Source organism: Eulemur rufifrons, chromosome 1, assembly GCF_041146395.1.
Source record: "Eulemur rufifrons isolate Redbay chromosome 1, OSU_ERuf_1, whole genome shotgun sequence".
NCBI classification, from domain to species: Eukaryota; Metazoa; Chordata; class Mammalia; order Primates; family Lemuridae; genus Eulemur; species Eulemur rufifrons.
In genome coordinates this window covers 57884153-57910515 of record NC_090983.1, presented here as the reverse complement: position 1 = coordinate 57910515, position 26363 = coordinate 57884153, and the positions used below count along the sequence as shown (strand labels likewise).

The 26363-nt window shown below is 39.9% G+C and overlaps 1 protein-coding gene across 2 annotated transcripts in view; it reads right to left on the bottom strand.

The window, feature by feature from the left end:
* The window catches only part of STK39 (serine/threonine kinase 39), a 269188-nt gene that overhangs the window by 137953 nt on the left and 104872 nt on the right, over nucleotides 1–26363 (bottom strand). For both annotated transcript variants that reach the window (XM_069471755.1, XM_069471765.1), the window contains exons 9-10: nucleotides 25330–25378; nucleotides 25162–25227 (exon numbers count right to left, since the gene is read on the bottom strand). In XM_069471755.1, coding sequence (XP_069327856.1) covers nucleotides 25162–25227; nucleotides 25330–25378 — 115 coding nt within the window. The remainder of the gene's footprint in view (nucleotides 1–25161; nucleotides 25228–25329; nucleotides 25379–26363) is intronic.

Here is a 26363-nt window from a genome sequence, read left to right as displayed (position 1 = left end):
GCACACACTACGCCAGCCTTCCCAGCTGTTCTGCAGGGGCAGAGATGGTGCTGGGACTTCAGGAGAGCTGGGTTCTAGCTCAGCCAAAGGCAGCCACGTGACCTGGGCCTCTTTCTTCATTTGTTTAAAAAAGAAAAAGCTCACATTTATTGAGTGCTTACTTAGTATACTGCTTACTGCACTATACTAAGAACTTTTTCCTACACTATCTTTTTTATACATACAGCTTTATTAAGCTGATGGTGGAAATTTCATGTTTCATGTGTATTTCATGCACTAACATCATTCCTGGCTTTCTATTTACCTTCTTATCCTTATCTTCCTTCATCTCCTTTTTCTCATCTATCAAATGTATTTTATCCAGTTTTTACACTGTTTGCATCTTTGCAAGCCATCTCAAATCTTTTCTGAAATAGAGAAGCAAAGCAATAAACACATCAAAATGTTTTCAAGTAGGCTTCAAAATAACCCACAGCTGTAGGCCCTGTCATTAGACTGTGTATTTTCCTAAGCAAACTACTCCCCAAGAAACAGAAAACATTGCTCCTCTTTGTACCTCGGCAGTGGGGAAAATGCTTTTATAATATTCTAAATTAGACAAGTGTTCCAAAATAATTGCGGGAAAGAGAAAGATAGTGCCCCCAGGATAAAGAAGAAAGCAAACACTCTTTGTATACTCGTGAAAACATACGAAGGTTATTTCTCTTAGACTATCTCTTTAAGATATTTTTCCCTTTTTTTTTTAATGTGTAAAATTTCTTAACACTTTTTTGATGGCTGAGTGGTGGTACTGAAGGCCATAAATAATGATTTGAATTTGACAGTTTCCTAGGAGAAAGCACTCAAAATTTCTGTAAACTTTCTTTTCTAAGTACTTATTTAGATCCTACAATGTGTGTATCCATGTATTAACTCAGTTCTTTCATTTCTAAGACTTTACCTTACTTAAGGAGCAAGGCACTAGTACCAAAAGATGTATTCACCCAGACAGAAAATTATAAACCACAAATGTCAATCAGTTCAGCACTGGTTCAAAAACCTACAGTATGTGCATAGAAACAGCTACTATATGCTCATAAGAATTATATAGAACCACACCAGTTGACAGGGGAAAAAGTCTAAGTCTTTTATTGAAGAAAAGCAAGGAAACCAACAGTGAGGACGGTATGAGGTCACGTGTAAAATGGTACACGTCTGTGGATATATGTCCATATATCCATAAAAAGATAACTGAAAGGATACGTTAACAAAATGCTAAGAGTAGTTATCCCCGGATGGCAGTATTTTGGGGAATTTTTACATATCTGAGTACTTTATCAATTAATTTTTCTCATAAGCATGTATTTTTTACCAAAACAATAAATTTTCCTCAAATGATTTAAAAAAAAATCTCACAATGTGCAAAGCACTGTCCTAGTCATCAAGCAGGAACTCAAAATGAGAAAAAGAAAGACATTGCAAAAGAAACAATTATTGCAAGTAGTATATGACAGAGGTCAGAGTGAGTACACTGTGCACACATCACAAAAATTCAGAAAAGAAAAGGGAAACTGCAAAGCTGTGTGATAGAAATTATGTGCACACGCGTCTGTGTCTGTGTGTGTATGTGTATGTGTGTGGGTGTTTAAAGATGGGTAGGATTTATGAAGGTATAGACCGAACAGAAGGAAGTAATATTTTCAGAAAATGGGTGCAGCAGTAAAAAATCTGTATCATATTTTCCAGGACCACTAATTAGGGCTTCATTTTAGTTGAAGCATAGCTTTCTGATTAGAGAGTAAGAGATGAGGGTATTAAAAACCATGACATTGTGGAAGACAATTTGGCAACATATACCCAGATTATAAATATATATACCCTTGACCCTGCGTTTCCAGTTTGAATATTTATCCTACTAAAAAATTAAATCACATACAAAATGATTCACATATGTGAGTAAATAATGAAGCAATGTTTATCACTGCAAACATCTGGGAACACTTAGAACTGATCAAATAAATTATAATATGTCCTACAATAGAATATTATGTAGTAATAAAAAGGAATGAGAAAATTGTGCACAGATGTAGAAATACAGTCAGTGGAAAAAAATCAAGGCAAAGACCTGCATAATATGTTACCTTCCGGGTTGAAATGAATAAACACTAAGACTGTGTATTCAGATTTGAGCAGATAAACAACAGGTGAAGAACAATTTTGGAAAGGTGATCCTGGCAGTGATTAGGCAGGTTGAACTTTCAAAGCACTTCTTTATTATAAACTCTAGTCATTGCCTAAAAATTTGTTAGTATGAGAATGAAAGAGAACTCAGCCCACCCTACTCATTCTGATGAACTTCACAGCTTCCCCATGCTCGCCTCCAACCTAGTATTTACCGGGAACAAAATAAGGCCTGTGCTCTCTTAGGGACAAAATAGCAATTAAACAGAACCAACTCCAGACCATGCAGTTACCTTGAAGTCATTTTATAAAACAACAAATCTGGCAGATCAGACACAGTCCAAAAGGCAGACTGCCTCGTTTCAGTGGGCCCACTTCAGATAATTCCCACAACATGGTGTTTTCTAACTGGCATAGGAAAAAAGGGTCTTGTGAAAGGGAGCCTGGGCTTGTAAGTCAATTTCAAATGCAAGCTCAGGCCAAGAAGGTGCAGCTGTAAACCCTGGAAAATTAAAGAGAAAATTTTAAATAAGCAAACACCATTTCTTAGAGAAGCTTATATCCGCAGGAAATACCAATCGTGTCTTGTAGAAGGATTGCATGCACATTTAATTGAGATTTTTAAAGCCAGGGTTTCAGGATTAATAACCAAAATGGCATGACCTTGTGTGAGAAATGACTCCATTTCTGGGAGAAATGAAGTCGGCTGTGTCCTACTGAAGGGCTATATTTATTCCAGCACCTCACTTTAGCACTGAAATTCAAGGTAAGAATTCTGTCTTCCTTAAAGAACAATGAGGGTTTCATTTAAGGCAGTCTTACCTGGCGGTCCTAGTGTACAAGCCCTAAGAACGGTAGTACATCAAGACTCCAATATATTTTTAAAGTAACGATACTCAGTCTAGAGGCAGGACTGCATACTATTTAAAAATATTAGCTTTGGGGTAAGACTGCCTCTGTGCAAATCCCTACTCTAACGTTTACGAGATGCAAGACTCTGGGTAAATTTCATTTTATGCACTTCAGTTTCCTCATCTGTAAGAGATATAGTATTACCTGACTTATAGGGATTCTGGGATGATTCAATGAGAAAACATCAGTCAGGCACTTAGCACAGTTTTTGACCTAGTTTGAGCTCAATAATCTATTATTATTACTCTTGTTACTATTGGGTTATTATTAATACCTCTTCTCCTATTGGCTACACATGTATTAAAACTAAAATTTAAAAGAATAGATTACATCCCAGATTAGTTACACTTGGGATAAAGCTGTTTAAACTATAATCCAGAATTATATGGACCACATGATAGTATAAAAGTCATTCAAACAAAGCTCAGAAAATCATTTTGATGATTGCTATTTTTATAACAGATTAGTCACCTACAGAATGGTGGTTGCTTCATATCACACAGTTTTATATTTTAAAAATCATCTAAGGTGATTATGTTACGATAAACATCTGCTTAGCAATAAAAGCCCTGCTTACAAAATACTTCCTACTTTAAAAATAATTATTAGTTAACTGCATAACTATTAAACTGAAAGTCAGAGGGTGACTGCGATTTTATCCTCAGGTATTTTTCTCAAATATTCGAAACTTTGCTTTTTTTCTTATTTTAATTCCCATATGAATAACTTCACAACACGATGAATGGGTCTTACAAAAACCCTCTGGTCTTGAATTTAAGGCTCTTCTGTAACAGAGCTTGCTGGAGGGAAATGTTTTGAAAGGTCTTGGGAATCCGGAGCTTCCCAGAAAGGTATCTAACCTCGCTTATCATATGCCTGCTTGGAAGAAGAAAACATCTGTCCTAAAAGGAATTATAGGGTAATTATACTTAGTGTATAGAAAGCACCATTTCTATTTGTCAGCCTCTGTAAAGCACTTAAATGTGGAATTAGCTCAAACATTTCTTATCAGGGAATTGCCATCAAATAAAGGAAGTCTGGACTCACTGACTCACTACTTGACCTTAAAAATATCATTTCACATCTATGTAACTTTGTAAGACACAGACAGTCTCTCGAAGTCACCGGCCTTTTCTATGCCTCACAGGTGCACTGAATAGTAAAATGAAAATGCGTGGAAATATAACCCAAACTCTGGGACATTCTTGGGAACTTTACTCATTTTCACACTCCTTATTAATCCAGCAAGGGTTAATAGCTCCCGTGACACTGTTCCTAGAGACTGTGCCCTGTGACCACACATAATGGAAAATGTTTGTATTTTCCTAAGCCTTAAGTAAAGAACCCAAGAATCACTCACTTTATAGTGACTCCTGCTTCGGCACCAATGATGCCATTACCAACTGGTCCACTTTGGTGATTATCAATGTGTGCAGTCAAAACATTTCCAAGCCAACCAAATTTTAAATGTCCTCTTCCTAATTCCAACACAACTGTTTCAACAACCCTAGCAAGATCCTACTTACCACTTTGAAGTACACGTTGGAAAAACAAACTTTCTAGAATGTTGTCCGGCATTACCGAGCCTCAGTCATAACTGCTGGAGTTAAACGTGATCACCTCTGAGTCAAGAGCACAGTTTGGGAGATGTCTTGACCCCATGATGTAACAACCTGTGACCCACTTTTGGAAAACTCCCTTTCTCCAGGGTTCTCTCACTGTAGTCAAAAAATGATGGAGCACTTTTGCTAATGTTCCAGAATTTCAAAGACTGGGGGCCATAAAAGTCACTCCTGCCTTCAGAAGGCCTCTTCTTTGATCTGTCAGAGGCAAGGAATCGCTACTAAACTCATTAACACTTCTTAATAAATCAGTATGTGTTATTGATGCATATTTCAATTCCCATTGCGAACATCACATTTCTATCATACTATGAGTTTAAAAGTGCACTCTGGGTAGGAGCACTATCTACTTTAATTCTAGGTGAAGTATATAGCACCACACATCATGTTTTAAGAAAAAGGTAATTAACAAGAGCCAAATTTACTGCACACTTATTCTGTATTGGGCACTAACTTAAGTCTTGTGGAGTGTTCTATTTTATAATCACAACAGTTCAATGATGTAGGTGCTATCACTACTACTCCACTTTTTAGCTGAGGAAGCTGAACTTTGAAGAGGTTAGGTAACATTCGCTACTGAATGAATAGCATTGTTGAACCTGTACTGAATGTACCATGTACCATGGTACCATGAATACCATGACTGGAACCTAGGAAGTCTGACTCTTTATTCTGTTGTTATATAATATTTGACACATACAAATAACATACATTCATATATGTAACTTTTGAATTATAATAATAATACCCAACTTAAAATATTGCTATAGTGACACACAAGCCCCTCCCCTGTCCCAGCCCCAGTCATTACCATGAATTTTTGTGTTTTGTCCTTTACCTGCTTTTTATCTTATTTTTTAGAGACAGGGTCTCACTCTGTCACCCAGACTGGAGTGTAGCTGTGCCATCATAGCTCACTGCAGCCTTGAACTCCTGGGCTCAAATGATCCTCCTGCCTCAGCCTACTCCCAGGTAGTGGGGACTATAGGCGTGCACTACTATGCCTGGCTAACTTTTTTATTTTTTGTAGACATGGGGTCTCACTATGTTGGCCAGGCTGGTCTCAAACTCCTGGCCTCAAGCATTTCTCCCACCTCAGCCTCCCAAAGTCCTGGGATTATAGGTGTGAGAAACCATGTCCAGCCTGCTTTTTTAAAAAATAAAATCTCAAAAGTATATCCCTAAACAGTATATCATTTAGTTTTGCTTATTTTTGAGCTTTATAAAAATAGTGCCATTCTGACAATAGTCTTTTGCAGTTTTGCTCCTTTTTACTCAGCATTACATTTCTGAAACTCATCTATACTGTTCATTCCCACTGCTGTGTGATGTTCTGATGTGTGGATACACAACATGTGTTTGTTCCCCTGTATAAGTTTATCTGGGCTATTTTCTTATGTTTACAATCACAAACATTGCTGTTTTGAACATTCTTGTAAACATCTGCTGGCATGGTGCACAAAAGTTTCTCTGGATATGAAATGTTCTAAGTGTAAAACTGCTGGGCTACGGGATATGGACACACTTTTTACAGGAAGGTGCCATATTCTCTTCCAAATCGGTTGAGACAATTTTCACTCCCACCAGCTGTTTATAAGAGATGCAACAGTTCTTGCTCTGTTGCCCGGGATAGAGTGCAGTGGCGTCATCATAGCTCACTGCAACCCCACACTGCTGGGCTCAAGTGATCCTCCTTTCTCAGCCTCCCAAGTAGCTGGGGCTAAAAGCACGCACCACTGTGCCCAGCTATTATTTCTATTTTTTGTACAGATGGGGTCTTGCTCTTGAGCAGGCTGGTCTCCAACTCCTGAGCTCAAGCAATCCTCCTGCCTCAGCCTCCCAGAGTGCTAGGATTACCGGCGTGAGCCACCTCACCCAGCCTAGAGACGTAACAGCTCTACATCCTGAGCAAAATATGGTATTACCAGGCTTATTAATTTTTGCTGATCTAGGAAGGGTAAAAATGGTACTTCGTTGTTTTTCTGATTTCCATTGTGTTGAACACTAATGATGTCGTGCATCCTTTGATGCGACTCTGAGCCATTTGTATTCTTTATCTGAGAAAAAGCTGTTTTTGCGTGTTATGTTCATTTTCCCATTGATTTGAAGAAGTACTTTATGTATTTTGAATACCAATCACTTGTCCACTGTATGTCTTAAAAATACCCTTTCCCAGTTTGAGGTTTATCTTTCTATTGCATTAATGGTGTCCTCCAATGAACAGCTATCCTTAACTTCAATGTAGTTGACTTTAACAGTCTTTTATGAATAGACCTTTTGAATCTTATTTAAGAAAACCTTCTGTGCCCCAAGGTAATAAGTTTTGTGTTTCTAAAAGTTTTAAAGTTTTCCCTTTTACATTAAGTTTTTAATCAGTTGGGAAAGAAGTTATAGGCATGGTGTGGGACAAGATGTCTTTTCATGTGGATGTATATCTATCTTGTCCCAGAACTCCTTAATAGAACGGTCTCTCCTTTCCACATAGACCTATAATACATCTCTGTCATATGTCAAGTTTTCCTTACATATGACAGTCTATTTTTGGGTTCTTTATTTTAGTCCATTGATCATTTGTCTGTCCTTAATATCGCAATGTCTCATTGAACTACATTGTGTATTCTTGAGCCTTTATGCTTCAAATAAATTTTAGAATCAGTACCAAGATTCTCAAAAATCTTTGCAGAAAATTTGATTTGGAACAGTATTGACTCTACCAGTCAATCTGGGGATAACTGGCTTCCTTACTGTATTGAGTCCTCTTATCTATGACTATGGCTTTTCTGTCCTTTTATTAGGTTTTCTTCAATGTCTTCCACTAAATTTTATACTTTTTCTCCCTAAAATTCTTATATGCCTTTTGTTAGCTTTAAGGTACCACAAATAATAAATAATAACCTGTTCTGTCTGATACCTATAGACTATACGACTACTTAGTCTATTTGTTTTTCTTGACTCGGTTTTGGGAAGTTATATTTTTCTTTAGAATTTATCCATCTTGTCTACATATCTGGCATACAGTAATTCATAGTTTATTACAGGTTTTTAAAAACCTGCTGAAAGTATAATTTATTTGTAACATCTTTTTTATTGCTTCCAATTTCATTAATTTTTGTTCATACCTTTATCAACTCCTGCCTTGCATTTTCTTGAGATTAACATTGTTCTTTTTCTAATTCAGGTTAGTTGCTCAGCTTATTAATTTCCATTTTCCCTCTTCCTGAAAAGACCTTTAATGTAGGTCCTTTAAGTATAAATTTTGTTTTTGTTCATCTGAAAATATTTTAATTTTGTCCTCATTCTTGAAAATTTTAATTTTCTCTCAATACTTTTAAGACATTAAGTAATTCCTCTGTTTTAAGGCTTTGATTGTTGCTACTGAGATATCTGATGTCAGTCTAGTTATTATTTCCTTACAGATCCTTTGTTTTACTTCTCTAACTGATTTTAAGATCTTATCTTTATCTTTGGGGTTCTGCCATTTCACTTCAAAGTATCCATGTGCAGATTTCTTTTGTATTTGTGCTCAGAATATTTTTCCTGTTTCTATGAACTGATAGCTTTCATAACTTCTGGAGAATTATTCAAATATTACTTCTGCATTTTCTCTCCTGTGTTTCTCCAAGACTATGCTTAGGTTTAAGCCACGATTTCTCATTCTGTATTCCACATCTTTTTAACCTTTCTCCTAATTTTCATCTCTCAGTCACTCTGGGAAGTCTTTGTAATTTCTTCATTTCACCTATGTCTAATCTGTCTAATCCTCAAATCTTTTTTTCATCTGTCTAAACCCTTCCTTTGTATATTTTTTGTTTTTTATTATTTTAACAGTTATTAAGTTTCATTTCTGAAAGCTGTTTTTCAAATCTGCCTGATTTCCACATACACTCCTCCCCCTCAGGGACAGAGTCTCACTCTGTCACCCAGGCTGGATTACAGTGGCGTCATCATAGCTCAACATAACCTCCAACTCCTGGACCCGAGAGAGCCTCCTGCCTCAGCCTCCCAAGTAGCTAGGACTACAGGCGTGCACCACCACGCCTGGCTAATTTTTCTATTTTGTGTAAAGATAGGATCTTGCTTATGTTGCCCAGGCTGGTCTCAAACTCCCGGCCTCAAGCAATCCTCCTGCCTCAGCCTCCCAAAGTGCTAGGATTGCAAGCATGAGCCACCACACCTGGCCTTGCCTGGTCATTTTTGATATTTTTTTGCTTGTTCATTTTGGCGATTCTTTTATTTCTTTAGACATGTATATATGGTTGTTTTTACAGGATGCAGAATGTTGATAATTCCAGTATCTGAATTTCTTAGAGAACTTAAATCAGTTGCTTACTTCTAATGCTTTATTTATCTTTGGAGGAAAGTGTTCCTTTAAAGAAGATTTGTGTTTGCTTCTGCCAAAAGCCAGGAGACACCATCCACTTAGACACATTCTGGGCATCTTTCAAGTTGCAGGATTATAGGCTTAATTCAGGAGTCTCAGGCTCAACTTTTAATTGTCAAATTTAGAAATATATAAAACATCCATGTATGAATAAACAAGTTAGACACAGCTCTCTTCCCTGGCTGCTGCACAGCTGACACAAGCATCTCCCCCCAGGCAGTCCAGCCTACACACGTAGCACAACACTCTGTTTCAGACTCCAGCTTTTTCTGTCTCTTCTTCATTCTTTTATTTTTTTCTCTTTTTGGTCTTCACTTTCTGTGAGCCCCCAAATGCAACATAATCAGTGTTTAAGGCAAAATCTAGTTATTAGGAAACGGGAAAGCCCTCAGCTTATCCAATCTGTCATAATTCAAGGAGCGGGAGTCCTGGAATCTGCAATAGTAGGCCCAATACTAAAAGAGTAGCTACAGTGTTATTGATAAAATCGCCCAATTTATTTTATTTCTCACATGCACACTGTGAAGGAAAAAGTACTCTAAAACAAGAAAAATTCATTCCAAAAACTCAGCAATTTTATCCTTATAAATTCAAAAAGGAGGTTTCAGTATCAAATTGAATTCCTCTTTCCAATGCTTCTGTATGTCCTAAGGCTACCGGGAGTTTAAATATGACATGCAATGTAAGAGCTTTCCTTACCCTCAATTCCAACACAAAAGACCTGCCCTCCCTCCCTCCAAATACTGCGAAGAAATAAGAACTCCATTGAATCTTGGTTGAAGGAGGCTTGAAAGACATCTGGCGCAACCTCCCAGTAAGGCAGAAATAAGTCCCATCATGTTCATTCATCTGTCCAACATCTGCTGAGCACTTATCTTGCCATATACCATGCTAAGCGCTGAAGACAGAGAACCAAAGAGGATGGTCCCTTGCTCTTCAACGAACTTAAAATCCATTAATTCTTATTTTTGTCATGTAGCTTCAGCTTAAGCAATATTTAAAAAAAAAAAAAAAAGAAAGAAAGAAAGAAAAGAAAAGAAAAGAAAAGAAAATCACTGAACCAGGAACCAAAAGTAGAAATGGGGGTCTTAGTCACTAAAAGTCTGTTCAATCACCACAGAATTCAGTATCTCCTCTCTACACCAAGAGGATGGGTTCAGACCACTGGTCATCAAACTAGACTCTCTGAACTCCTTAAGGTTCCTCAAAAACCCCTATATTCAAAATGTTGGATTCCTGGTTAAGATGTTTTTGGTGCTTCACAGAATTCTGGTTTGGGTCACTGTTCCACAACCACGTCTACCTCGTGGTGCATATAAAAAATGACAGTATCTGTACAGCATACTGAGATCAACTGACGAAGTGATTCGCAGCAACTGGCCCCAGAACCTCAGCGGTCTCGGCCCCTGCCAACTGCCCTGGGGGGTGAGGGGACTAATTTCAGGGCTCACCGTCCCCACTCTGGGTCCACCAGTGTGCTCTGGCCACCAGGTGGGAAGCTCTGGTTGAGAAGAAAGATAGGGTACCTTCCAATTCTAGAAATCATTTACAATTTTTATTTCGGTCTATTTAATGTCTGGCCAGTTTCCACTATTAGAAATTCTCCTATAAAATGAGCTTCAAATTATTTCCCAACAACCCTCTTCTCCATTGTCCAAACAGAAACTCTCCATACCACTTCATCTCCCACCCCCTACTAGGGTATGCCAAAGGCCCACTCAACATGTTGGATTGCCGCACGCCTTCCTATATTACACATCAAAGAAAGGAGCACTATGTAGATGATAAAAATGAGTGCCCACATTAATAATGCCAGTCAGTGTGCTCTGGTGACAGCTATGCCCACTTTAATGATGAATGTAAGATCTATTAAACAATGTCAAAAAAAAAGCCATGGTAAAAAGCACCGTGGCTCTGTTTCACGTGGTGTGACCCAGCTGGCAACTGGCAGAGCACGACCAAATAAGACCGGACATTACACACAACCAGGACGGGCCACTGCTGCGGCGTTCGGAGTGAAAAGGGAGAGCTGTAAATGGCAGAGAGGTGGAAACAGCATTGTCCAAGGGCCGGTAGGCGAAGGGAGGAAAGTGGCAGATGAAATGCGGGCATTTTAGTTACAGCTGTATGGTCATAAAGCAGGACTATCAAACAGGTTTTCTGTAAAGTGAGTTTAGCCATATGCCTTCTTCCCAAACCAGGCGACAGAACAGAGGGTCTGTCTCAGTCACTTGTGCCAGCATCACCTGGCCTGCTTATGAAAAATGCAGAGTGCTGGGTCACATCCCCAGACCTACAGAATGTGAATCTCTGGCCACGTGGCCTGCGTATTTGCACAGTAAGTTTCGGAACCAGTGAAGTAGTCGTTAAGTTTCAGTAAGCAAAGGGGACTAGGCGGGTACCTCTTGAGGAGGTAAGTAACAGAAAAGCAGGAGGGACCCGGACCCCATGGAATGGGAAAAGGGGCTGATTTAGATGTCACTTATTACTGAAAACTTTTACTTTGTTCTAATAGACAAATTCATTATTAACTTTTAAAAATCCACTAAACAGGGAACCTTTCTAATCACAACTTAAAAATTCATCAGTAAATGAAGAAATCAGAAATCTTATTAAAACAGAAATAAATAATTGAGTTCTGAGTAAATGTCAGTAATTCAGAGTCCTTAAGGAAACCAGTAAGACTATATATATTGGCCGAGGAGCAAGAACAATTTTATCTAAAGAACAAGGTTGTGGCTGCTGGCTTATTGTGCTCTACAGAGACAGGAAGGAAGAATGAAAGAGCAGGATGAAATTTGCTAACCTCAGCCAACAATTTCCTTGAAAAAATAAAAGACAATCCTCGTATGACATTTAAATACTTCCTTATGTTCGCTTGTTATAACACACCATTTCTTCCTTACAAAACCTTCCCTAACGCACAATGAGGAAAGAGAGGAGAAGGCAAGAAGGCATTTACAGAATCCCTGTGACGATCCAGACGCTGCATAAGCATTTGGTGAAAACTGTCGCGTTTCAACTTCACAAAAACCCTTGGAGGCTGGGAAGGTGAGGAAATCAAGGCTCTCAGAAGCTGTGTGACTTTCCCAAGGTTCAAAACCACCCAAGGTGGCCAAGCATGGCGGCTCATACCTATAATCCCAGCTACTCGGGAGGCTGAGGCAGGACTGCTTGAGCCCAGGAGTTCAAGGTTACAGTGAGCTATGATTATGCCTCTGCACTCCAGCCCGAGCGCCAGAGAGAGATCACGTCTCTAAACAAAACAAAAACACACAAACCAAAAAGAACAAACGAATCAATCGGCCAAGGGGCAGGCAGGATGTAATCTCAAGATTAAACATACTTTTTTAAAAAATATCCTATGCAATGACTCAGGAAAAATGGGGTTTCCAACTCTAAAAGTTACGAGTAGTTAAGATCATAAGGGATCTGAACCAGGACACCAGCATAGAATGAAAGCAAATACAAGAGGAAAAACTCAGCATCGAAACTGTATACCTTGGTGCTATCCTTGACTGTAGAAGCTGGTCGTGACCAACACCTGGCACAGCACGAAAGGCTGACATCGGCCCTCCATAATGAGCACTCTACAGCCACAAGCCAAGGGATGATGAAAATGGCTTGGTCATTACTTTCAGGCTGGCAGCTGGTTTATCATTTGTTTGTTCTGGACAGAAGAGATTACAGTGACCGAGAAATGGGCAAAAACGCCTCCTAACACTGCACATTCAGCCCAGGCCCCACACTGAAAATAATTCTGTGTCCAAGGACAGGCTGAACAACAGGGCTCCCATACTTTTCACTACCGATGGCTCTTTCCTGACTACCTTTAATGGCCCCAAGAGTTCAGGACCCTAAGCTGGGACCTACATAATAGACTCTATATCAATCAGCTTGAAGTACCTGGTACATTCTCATCTCTCCTTAACTTACTGAAAGTCTCAAGGTTGCAAAACTGCCAGAAAATCAGGAATTCTCTCTAAAAAACAGCTAACTGCAGATCTAGGAAAAAAACGAAATAAAATAAATGTACACAAATAACATTTCAATGCCAAAAATAAATAAGAATATTAAATGCCATATGCTAGGCACTGAACTAAGCATATGTATGTGTATGTGAGCATGTGTGTTTGTGTATCTAAGTAATATATTATTCTACATATGAGGGACCTGAGATTCGGGCTGGAGTATGAAATACAATAGCTCCCATTTTAAGCAACAGTAAGGCAATGTGCATCAATAATTATAAGCCATATATTCTTTGACCAAGCAATTGTGTTCCTAGGAATATAACCTAACAAAATACGTAACATTTGTGCAATAATGCATGTCCATGTATAATAACGTTCATCCCAGTGTGGTTAACAAAAAAATTAGAAACAATTTAAATGTCCATCAACAAAAAACTATTACAGTCACTCTTATAGTAGAATATTATTCAGCACCTAAAATGATAATGCAAATCTATGTTTGTTGACACAAAAAGATATCCATAGATACCTTAAAGAAAAATGCAGGGAAGTTGCAGAGCAATAAATATGATGTGATTCCAATTTTATTTTCTGCAGAAATTACTCCTCAAGCTGAAATTGAGGTTTGCTGAGGATGGAAAGTACTGACACTTCCAAGCAGAGGGAGCAGCAGCACGTACAGGGGCCGTGGGCAAACCGCCACATGGAGAACTCAGGGTGGAACGTGCAAGAAAAGGCTTAAAAGCGAGGAAGGCACCAGACCATGCCAAGCACTGGAGGCCCACTTAAGGATTCTAGTTTCACCTCAGAAGCATGAGAAGCCACTGAACAGTCTGCATGTCACAGACAAGGCACAGGGGGGTTCAACTGCCACTCAAGGTTACCCCACGAGCAAGCGGTAGAGCCAGGGCTAGCTGGAGTCTGCCTCAGGAGCTGAAGCTTGGTCTTAACCTTCAAGCACAGACTTCTGGGGTCCCAGCTTCCTGACCAAGAGCTACTCCTGGGCCTTTCCTCTCTCCTTCGTCTATCTCCTACAGCTTTCCACAAAGTCACAAAGAAAGCCCACCTCTCAGCCAACACAACTTCAACTGGCCTTTTACATTAGGCTTACACTTAAGACTGAAACTTTCATTTCTTAGCTCTTTTATTACTCTGTAAGTTGTACAAGGGCTCCTTTACTTTGTGTATGTCTGTATGTGAGAAAAAGAAAAGTCATTAGATATTCTTCCATATCAGCATTTGAATTTGTTGGAATTAATTCAATGGGAAGCTCAGAAAATCCTAAATCAAAATGCAACCTGAACCAGGTCCCTTGAATTTTAATTTGTTTTAAAACTACCAAATTTCAAAGTTAAAAAAAAAAATTATAGGAAAAAATGATATTTCTGGCCTTTAATACAGTCCTGAATCTTTGTTAAACCAATCAAATTTAATTATTCTAAAACAAGCAGACCCTCCCACCCCCTGCTGCCTTCACCCCATTCCCTGTGACTGAACAACCACAACATAAGAGTCTGGGAAGAAGGAGGACAAAACGTTTGGCTTCCTCCTCCTGATAATGGACTTCTTCCTTTCCACGTGGTGCACAAAGTTCCATGACTTTCTGTCTCCTCCACCTTCCCTTCTCCAAAATGTCATACTCGTTTTAAAGATTTACAGGATCATGATGCAAAAAATTTAAATTATTTCCCCTAAATTAAGGGATAAGTAATAGGTAATCCAGAACTACAGAGTATTAACAACTAATTTAAAACTAGTTTTGGAAGACCTTCCTAGTTAAGTGTGGCTTCAGGTAACAGTAAAACGTACGTGCACCCTGCTGGGAGAAGAAAAGGACAATAGAGAACACATGCTGAGTGCAGGGACTCACCTTTTGCTGTCAAGTAATCCAAAGTGCATAATTCACAATTACTAGACAATAAAATCTACCCATTCTGCTATTATGATAAAGTGGCAAAGGTGAAGAGAGTTAATTCCCTCACCTAAGACTCGCAGCAAGTTGGTGCTAACAAAGGATTTTAAACCTCGGGTCAGCACAACCCTGAGTCCTACACTTGAAATACGAGAATCAGCTGAAAAACATCTTAACTATTCTCTTTTAAAACTAAAAGTAGATGTGCTTTCCCTCTCCTCTTGCTCTCACATCAACTCCCACAACAGCCATCATCTCGACTTCACAATCTTGATTGCGGAATTTCAATTCAAAACATGCTTAGTATTTGCTAATGGACCAAGACACTGTGCTGAGTACCAAGAACACAGGGAATAATCTGACACCATTCCTGCTTCCAGAGAGTTGAGAGTCCGGTGCAGAAAGCAAAAGTGTATGGAAGTAAACTGTAAATGACACTAAGTGCCATAACGGAGCCACGCTCAAGGTACAGACGTTGTACAGGCAACAGGCTGATGAACTGTGCGTGGTATGAGGTGGATGGTACGAGAAAGATTCACGGAAGAGGTGCTAGGCCTGGAAAGACACAATTTCAAGGAGAGATTTCTAAAGAGAGGGACCGGTACATGCACCTTCATGGAAAACACAAGTGGGCATTTCAGGAGTGAATTGGTAGAAAAGTAGAATCAGGAATTTGGTAAAGGTGTGTCACAGCCTGAGGTGGCCAGTGGCCAAATGAAAGACTGGAGACACAGACCATGGGAAGCCTTGTGTGGTCCCCACCCTCCAGATGACATGGACCTGATCCTTTAAGTGGCAGGAACTTGTATCTTATCCTATAATTGACAAGAAGCCATGGAAGAGTTTGAAATCAAGGAGAAGAAGATACAATCACATTAGTTTTGACAAAATCAAAAACCCATCTGCTGATAACATTTTATAGTAGTTTTTCTCCAACTCTAGTCAAATTCCTTTCCGTTCTTCGTGGTTTATGTACTTTCAGAAGAAATTGTGTACTCAGGTTAGAGGGGCTGGGAGGCTGAAGAAAGGCCAGATGCCTTAAGGACAGTCAGTCCCTGGTGGGCCACCAGGGTGCTCAGGGAGCACTGGGTGAACAGGTGGGGGATGGGCAGGCAGCCGGGGACTTCTCTCAGCACACCTATGCCAATTAAGTTCCAGAAAAGTTAGCTCGTACACACAAGCTTTCAAAAAAGGTAGCAAATTTCCCAAAGGCAAAAGTGAAGTACGTAATGCATGTGAATATACAGACCTCAAAAATCTAACTAGATGTGAAAGGAGGCCACTGACTCTGCCTATTCATTTCCGATAACAGAAAACCATCAGTTTTCTACAAACTAACGTTGTAAAAACTGTCTCTTACAATACTTTCCGAAGACATGACCTTATTTCTAAATCTCCAAAAGTGAACCTCCACGATCTGTAAAAGTTTACAAAGCTTATTGTCTTTAAAAGATATCTCGGTCTAAAAATATACGTATTGCCCCTAAATGGGGAACATCAAGCCACAGTTTCCAGAGTGGATCCTTTCAGCTCCAAATGCAACTAGAAAGGAAGGAGCCCTTGTCCCAGAATACATGTTTTTTTTTTTTTTTTTTAACACAATTCACCAATCGAAAGTAATTCTCTGTGATGCTCTTCCCCTTGCTCTTTCCTCTACCCTCACGTCTGCCTAATTCAGCCCCAGCACAAACACCAGTCACGCTCCTGACAGCAGGCACAGTGTAAAAAGAAGAAATCCACGGCTGCAAAGGGTTTTGCAGACTAGAAAGCAATTCCTGGCCACAGACTCCGGGTAAATGAACTATGCTGATAGCACCCCCTAGTGACCAAAGCACGTCTCGAACCAAACGAGCCCTACCTTCCAAACTGACTGAAAAACAAAGCATGTAACGTTCAAAATTAATGAAAACATCCGTGAGTTTATACTCTGGGGACACCTGTCCCAGGGACAGTCCCTGTAAAATCAATAACCTTAAACCCTCTGGCCTGTTCTCTCGGCTCTAAAACAGGAAAAATAACGTCCTCAACCACACCGTCCTCCTCCTGGGATTTACTGCCAACATGCGCCGCTGTGAGACAGCAGGATGCGCGAGGAAACACAAAGCCGTGAGAGCACGTGCACGCTCGGGCCCCCGGATCATCGGGAGTAATTTATAGTAAATCCGTAACACGCGCGGTCACTGTGGAGGTCAGTTCACTTCTCCATAGTTATCCTCACACACTTCGACTCCCTCTTGCCTCGATTCACTCGGCCCTGAGGAGAACCGCAGAGACCGAAAGGTTTTCTGGAAATAGCCTGCCACCACCTGGAACTGACCACAACATAGTGGAAGCTGTCCAAGCCCGTCTTCGAAATCGAGACTTTTGTTTTTGACATGATTTATGTAAAACACAAATGTTAGATTACTTTGATTTCTTAACAGAAAAATGTAATTTAAAATAAAAGTGGTAATTATAAAAAGCATCACACGTCAGTCCCCTGCCCAGTGAAACAATACCCCAGCTGACCGACGATAGCGCCTGGTGTTCACGGCCCCGCGGGGACCTAACATACCTGTGATCCCCCTACTCCAAGGCCGAGACCCTCCACAAAGGCAAACTTCTGCTCCGAGAGCCTTCCACACCGGCACAGACCCGAAGCCCACTGCTGCCCTCTACTGGGGAAACTTGGAATTTGAAATCACCCTATTTCTTCTCTGGTTTCTTGATAGTGTATAACCTTCGATATCTTATAAATTAATTAGAACATTCCACGAGAGGTAAAAAAGCAATTCTGCAGAAACTTAGAGCAATTTTCCTTCTTATTGACTAAAAAAAGAGATAAATGGCAGCAAACTGGGCTGGCTGCTATGTGACGATGTGGCTGGCCGTGGCCAAGGCCCAACCTTCGTAGCCCTCAATCTTCAGGTCTGCAAAGAGAAGCATGGTGAACCAGGAGATATCTCTGGTCCTTCTCAATTTTAAAATCCTGTAACCCTTTAAGGATGACTTAACTAACTTTTAATATTTGGTTTTTCTTTTCTGCTCATATTTCAAAATATTTACAGGTTTATAGTCTTAACATATCATCTGGACTGTCTTATCTAACATATCTTATACTCATAACTTCATTGACTGTTGTAAGACTGTAGTAATTGAGATAAATGTGGACCAAGTACCCGGCCAGCATGATGCATGAAGGTATGTAACAAATATTTTTCTCTCTCTCGTCCCTCCCAACGTCCCCAATCTAACCGCACCATGACCTTTCCCATACCAGCACATATTCTATGCCCATATCCTAAAGCATTTATTCTCTACCACTCTGTGATTTTTGCATGTCTGGTGATGCTCATGTGCTCCCCACTGACAGGCAAGTTTCACTGCCTGGGCTGTGGACCACCTGCACCTCGGTGCCCATGACTAGGAGCGCAGATTATAATGGTAGCAGCTGTTATAGCAGCACCAATCATAAGAGTTACAAAAATAGTAATGACACTATAATAATAAAAGCAGTATGTGTGATTATAAAAAAAATAAAATTCACTATGATGACAACCTGTGTCACTTATTATTTTGTCCCAACCACTGTGTTATACATGTCCTACATGTTACCTAATATAGTCCTCCCAAACACAGGTAGGTATCGTCACACTGGCCCTTTCATGAATGAGAAGCTGAGCTTCTGACACCTACCAATAACACCTGTCAATGGCACCTACCAATAACACCTACCAAACTCTCACTGGCCATCTCTCCCCATCAGCATCTCCAAAGCCCTTTTATCACCTCATTCCCTCTACCCCTGCCAGGTTCCTACATCGATGCTACAACAGGCCCTAATGCCCATGAGCTGCATGGACACCCCCCTCGTGCATGTTAAATGGTGGACTACCCACTCTGAGAGTGACCAGTGTGCCTCCCTTTCCCTGTGTATACCATGTAACTCTGCCTACCCTCTTTACCTATATTTCCTTCCTGTCTGCTCGATTTTCTGATTTCCTCTGAGGTATAATTTAGTGGAAAGAGCACAACCAGAAATAAGAATGGGAGTTCACTCCTGCCTCTTATTAACCGTGTGACCTTGGGGAGGTCCTTTTCACCTCTCACACCTTCATCTATAAAGTGTCATCATAACACCTGCTCTACCTGTCTTCAAGCACAGTTGTTTGGAACAAATAAGGAAGTATATATGAAAGTGATCTGAAAGCTATAAAAGAACACCAGCCGTCTGTGCATTTAATTCTTACTACCCCTACTCTTAGGCTCTTCACAAACACACACACCACCCTTCTCAGGGCAGAGAGGGTTTGCTGCAGTGAGAGAAAGCTCTGGTTCTTGCCCACTGCTGGCCACACCTTGATGGATCCAAAAAGAAAGCATGAAGATGGGTGACTAGGCAACAGCAATGAAATAACTATTGTAATCCTCTTCCTTCTTTCTGTAGGCTTCTGTGGGCCTTTTTCTCCATCCCATCCAAAGCAACAACAATAAATAATCTTCACCACCCACCCACACCCCACCCCACCTACAGGACTCTTTGCTCTCTCCGGATTTCACTATGTACTTCCAAACTTTCCAGTCTTCTGTAGCCACAATAACCATTCTCCCTGTTTACATGATAATCACAACACCACTGTTGACTGAGCACCCTTTATGCATCTGACACAGTGCCAGACACCCTGCACGGATCACCTCTTCCCCTCAGGGCAACACAATGTAAGTATTGCCGGCTGCAGCTTGCCCCAAAGGATCCAGACCTAGCTGTTGCCGACTCCAGACCAGATATAGGGGCTGGAGCAGCACCACCTCCACTTCCTGCCTAAATCTGCCAGTAAAGTGTTCTTTGTACACGAGATTGGTTATAAATCTTAGGAAAATCCTATCATTAATAACCTATGAATGCACAGCCATGATGACATGAAGCATAACTGTTTCCTCAAAATAAGATTAATTAGCCAATACGGTAAATACATTTACTTTACCTTTTAATGTTTAATGTAATCAATGCATGTAATGCTAATGAAGCCCTCCTGTTAAGAAATAACACTTGTGTTTACAACAAAGAAATTGGCAGGTACTACCTTAAGCATGTGATCAAAATTAACATCACCAAAAACATGTGATCAAAGTCAACGTCACCACTAAAGGAAGAAATCAATATCACGTGCTCCTCTTAATATGATACACTGAAAAAACACAGCATCACTTCTGAGCATTCTTGCCAAAAAGTGCAAAAACTGAATCTAACCATGAAGAAACACCAGACAAATCTGAACTGAGGAACATTCTATAAAACATCTGGCCTGTACTCTCCAAAAGTGTCACAGTTGTGCAGGAAAAAGAAAGACTATTCTAGATTAAAGGGGACTAAAGGTGATACAACAACTAAATAATTCTGGATTGGATCCTGGACCAGATAAATGACATTAATGAGAAAATTGGCAAAATTAGCAAAATTTGAATAAGATCTCAAAATTAAATGTTAGTATTTTATCAGTGTTAATTTCTTGATTTTGAAACTTATACTGTTCTTATGTATGAGAGCGTCTTTGTTTTCAGAAAATACACCCTGAAGTATATTTAAAGGGCATTATGTCTGAAACAACATGAAATGTTTTAAAATAAAGAGAGAGAAAATATATACAAAAATCCTTTATACTATTTTTCTAACTTTTTGTATATCTGAAATTATTTTAAAATAAAAAGTAAAAACAAATAGGACAAGTTATCAACACATAGTAAGTATTAAATAAACGTGAATTGTAATCTTCTTACCCACTGATTCCTAAGCACAAGGGGGGATCAAATGTAGCCAAGAACCCTGCAGCCTTAACACGAAATCAGTCTTACAGCCTAATGTGAGAAGTCCTCAGACCCACAAATAATGTTTCAGTGTTTCCAATTCACAGTGGTTCCACCCAAAGATGGCAGTGATAAGACACCCTCTTCCTCCTTCTGATAGTGACTAACCATTTCTACCTTCTCAATTTCATGATTAAGAAAATTTAAGCAAAAATCCTCCAGTAACTGTACTTCCGACGAAAACAAAGGCAACCACAATAAGAATGGTGTGTTACATTTTTCTGCCTCATCCCTTCTCTGGCCAACATGCTTTCTGGCTCAGCAGCTGGCATTTGACATTTGTGTAGCTTTTGGACCCTGGCTCCCTGTGCTGCCATATGTGGGTCTTAGAAAGCCACAGAAAGCATATTAATGTGTGAATGTGGCGATTCAAGGTTCTTATCACTAACATAAAACTTAGACATCGGCTAACTCTGAGGATTAAAAGTTCCTACAGGAGATGCACACAGCCCTAAGCATCCGCCTTCAATTTTACCAGAACGACTGACTCCCTCCGCACCTAGTGAATCCAGCAGAGTAAATGATGAAACACCACGTGGCTGAGCTTTCAACTCAAAAAGATGGTTGGACACAGGCCCCAAGAGAGTCACACGAGAGGCAGTGATGGCTATGAAGACTTTTGTTCTCATGCACAAGATGGTGAAAAGTTGAAAAGTTACATTAGATGCACTTAACTCTGTTCTCGTCAGTCATCAGCAGGCTCTCATTTAGAATACATACAGCGTCCTGGTGTCCAGGAACATCCAATCTCTCATTATCCTTCACCAAATGCCTGGGGTCAGACAGAATTTCCATTTCACAGACAGAAAAATTAGAGTCAAAGACAATCAACATGTTCCCTAAACAACACTATCTGTCAACAAAAGAACCCAGAATAGACCAAATGCTCTGCCTCCAGGAAGAAAACAAATATCCTTAATTTCTACAATTATCAAACACACACAAAAACATCATTCTACATACCAAATTACTAGAGAAGCCACACTGATCTGTTCCCATTTTACATTTGTGTGTGTGTGATTTAGAGAAGTTAATCTGGATGAAGACAAAACCACCTACCCTCATGGAGTTATGTGGCACCCAACCAATGCATCGTGTTCTGGCCAAACATGAGTATGACAGGCCTCGGGCTCTTTCTTGCCAAAGGACAGCAGTGGGGGGCTCCATGGGACTTTCTAGGAGCAGCCACTATACGAGACCCTCTCTCTCTTTTAAATATGAACATTACTCATGTTCAATGTTAAAAATATCTCTTGATTTTGATTACCGTAAGGGAGGAGAAGAGAATGTTGTTTATGATGGCAAATTTCAGATCATTGTGGTTGCCTAAATGTCCAAGAGCTTTGCCAACAGGGCCAGGTGTTGTTTAAACACTAGCATATCAATGGACTGTCTGTTTCTATGTGAAAAAACAACAAACTGAGAAGACAAAAATGATAGGACCTACAGCAACAAGCAGCCTCTGAGGAATGAATCTACACCATGGACACTAGAGCAAGATCAGTTAGAAGGCACCACAGTGAACAGGAAAGTAAGCAGCTGAGGAGATCTCAGTAAAGAGAAGACCAAGGACAAATAACACCAAAGACTCCCCTAAACCAACTTTTAAATGAAAGTTACTTAAACACTGTAAGAACCTAAGACAAGCAAAGACATCCTACAGTGAGAGTTTTTATTGCACATGGTGATTACAATAACAATTACTTCCTGGTGCCAAGTCTGCATGAGAAGCTTCCAACAAGGAAGGTCATGGTTGCTTAACCAGTTATCACACGTCGGAGGGAGGAAGGGAGGATGCCCGCTAGTAACGGGAATCCCTGGAACAAGCGTATGTCAAGAATTTTGGGGGGTTAAGTGAGTGAAAAACAGAGTTTCAAATAGTTTTTTCATGGTACACCCAAGCACATGTGATCATTCAGTCAGCGAATATTTGTGGGCACTTAGTATGAGTAAGACATGCACCGTGATCGTCGCTGTCCTGGGCAGTGCACCTGCCAAGGAGCCTACAGGTGAGGGGTGAGCATAGCTGGTAACCCCAGTGCACTGTAAAATTAGGATTATGACAGGAAAACAGCCAACTTTACGAAGCTCAGGAACCAGGATAACATTACAATGGGCCACTCTTTTTTCGATAAGATGCTAAAAAACTAATTTATATTCTCCCTTTACTCTGCTATGTGACTCTGAGCTGTGTAGCCCCCTTCCATTTGAAGGGGCAGATGACGAAACAAGCCCTGAAGTTTCTGTATAAAATCAAGGAGCAGGTAAATGGTTGAAAAATCACATCTTTCAATTGTTTAAGACACATACAAAATGAGTTTTAAAATGCACGGCATGCTAATATGTCATAAATAAATTTTTACCCAAAAAAAAAGAAAAGAAAGAAAGAAACTTACAGCCTGAAGAGATTCTTCATTTTCTCAAACTGATGGAAGCCCCAAAGGGAAGTATGGGCTGAACAGTGGGAAAATACAGGTGGTTCGGTCTGGCTAGAGGTTAAAATATAAGGCTGGAAGTTGAAATGGTGCCATAAATTCAAGAGCTTGGCCTTTATTAGACAGGAACCATTTTTTCATTTGTTTGCTCTTGTGGTTGTTTTTGTTTAATTTTGGAAACCACTTTTGAGCAATTAAGTGACATAATCAGAAAGTTAACCTTATAGTAACATCTAAGAAAGACTATAAAGCGGGGAAGCAGGGAGAATAGTTAAACACAGCGAAGTTGCAGAGGGAAACGCAGAGAGGACGTGGCCGGTGGTTAGACAGGGAAGATAGGCAGGGGAGGAGGTCTCCTCTGGTGCTCGGAGGCAGGGGGCTCAGAAATAAACAGAGAACGCAGGAAGGTCAGGCTGGGAGGGAAAGCAAGTTATTTGGAGTCACTGTGATAGAGAGGCTGGTGGCCCCGAAACAAGGAGCTGGAGTGAGAGGCCAAAGCTCCAGAGAGAAAGCAGCCTGGAAAACACCTCTTGAGGAACAGGTGACAGGATGAGATCAGATGACGCTTCCAGCAAAAAAAGTGTAAACCATAAAGGAAAAAAAAAAAAAAAAAAAAGTCCTTTGTGGACACGTACTATACAAGCCAATGGCTTTCGAACAGCTTTTTTCCAACTGTGGCTGACAATTCAGATACCTGATCACAAGACCCCCTGCTAGACCCCAGCACCCCAATGAATCAATCCTCCAGGATCCTCCCTTCAGTCTGGGGACAGGAGACTGGTGGCACTTCCACTTTCTAATCTGTTGCCTTAGTGCAGCTTTAGCTTCTCTGTGCTGCCCCACTTTCACTGTTCCCTGGGAGGCGTGGCAGGGTCAGGACACCAACCCCCTCCACTCCCAGCCCAGAACCCCGTTCACCCCACAAAACTTAACTGCTCCAGAAAAGGTGCTCAGATACTCGCCCAGAGTGCGTCATTTCTTGAAGACTACTTTAAAATCTGTTTAAAACAATTCTACAGCATCAGCTAAATGCATTTTTTTATAGAATATTTTAGAAAAGGCTATGTCTGGAAGTTAACATTCAGTTACCTAGGCATGATGAGATGCAATCTCTAAAGCACATGTCTTTGCCAATTTTATTACAGCACAGACAACTCAGATTCATATTGGCTTTCTCTATAACTATCAAAACGGGGGGAAAAAGAACCTCCCTTTCTAAATCTGTGACTATATTATTTTTTAATTATAAATATCTAAGTACAAAACCATACTACACCAAACCAGGGGTTAAATTTTGTGAGGTTTCCTACAATAATGAAATCTACAACTACAAATAAATAAAACTCTAGATAAATACATATATAAATAAATTTACTCATGCATGCCATTTTAAAAAATCTGAAACCTACAATGGAAAATTTTTCAGGTAATCATTAACATAACTTAGTTAACATAAGGCAGACTACAATGGGAACACAGGTATTTTATGAGGACATAATTGTATCTTACAGATATTCAAATAACCATTAAAAGCCAGTTTTGTTTTTCATTTTCATCATTTCAAACTGCTTAAAAACCGCTCATTCCTCTTCCGTCAAACCCAAAGGAAAGACATTCAAGGATGTTTTGCCTCTCCACTATTTAAACCTCATCACATTCCCTCTTCCCTAACCTTCTTTAAGCAAAGCTGATAAATGGAAAAATGAAACCATTTCAGTTTCACATTGTTTCCACACCCAAACGCGTAACAACAAGCTGAGATAACCAAAAGGCAAGTGCAGTTATCCGAGTGATCACTAACTAGATAACCTCTAAGTAGCATATCCGGACTATGTGGAAATCTTTTTCCTATTTTTCTGTGGGATTCATTTCCCAGAGGGTGAATGGCCCCTACAGGGTCATGAGAGCTGATAGCTCTTACCTTTTTGGCTCTTTGGGCTATGTCTGGTGTTCTTGTCAGAAGCTTCTCAATCAGGTACTCTCTGTTCTGCAAAACAAATAATCCCACCAGTTTAACATCAAATATGATACATAGAAATTCACAGTGATTTCAAAATAGCAGATTTACTTGGGTTTTTAAGCATGTTACCTTGGCTTTCTGGAAGAATTTGCATTTTAAAAGTTCTGCTGCTGTGGGCCTGAAAGATCAATAATAAATTAGAGTTGAAACAATGACCACTTAATAAATGCACTGCCTTGATGAAACAACTTAACCTTAGAGTATTTCTGGGAGCCCAATTTTAGGAATAGCAAAACCAGAAACTAAATTAATCATAAGCCGGCACCAGATAAAATAGTGCCAATTTTCCAGTTCTTTCCAAACACCTCTACTGCAAAACACATAAACTCCAGTAAGTTAAGTGCTTGCGGTATAATCAATTTTCCATCCTTCATCTTTACACTTCACTAAGTGAATTCAGTGTTTCTAAAAGGTGGCAGACTGACATGCCTGTGAGCTAAATTTCTGTATTTATTAAGAAACCGTATAAGCTGCAACATAACCTTGTCAAAGAAACTACAATCTACTGTGCTCTTTGATTCCCCAAGAGCAGCAGTTACTACAAGGCGTCCATGCACCTCATGGTCCAAGCTCTGTCTGCCCACTGAAAAAACCTGTCTCAAGTATATATGGACCACTGCTTTTCAAATGAAGGTAAATGTGACCGTGATTAATAAAATGCAAATTCATTTAAAAGCATTACTAGATGAGTCTGATTATTTCCTCATGGTGTCATTTGTTTCTCTATATTTCCTGCAAACTGAAAGTTAGATCTGAAGGCTTGAATAGGTTTAATTAAGAATTTGAGGCAAGAACACTTCATAGATGGTGGCATGCACCTCTTAACTACAGCACCTCACAGGCAGGTACTATTGGGTCACTGCACTGTTAGTGATGCTAAGTTTAACCACTTGGTCCCCAGGCCCCAAATCTCTCCATTGTAAAGGCCATGTTTTACCCACTTCAATTAGCAAGTATTCTGTTGGGCAATACTTTGGCATTGTATGAATATCCTGTTCCTGGAAACAATTGAGTGTTAGCATCTTTGCCTTAATCATTTCATAGGAAGTAGCAGAACACTGATTTACTACTTCTATCATTCCTTCTGTGTTTATTAACTGACT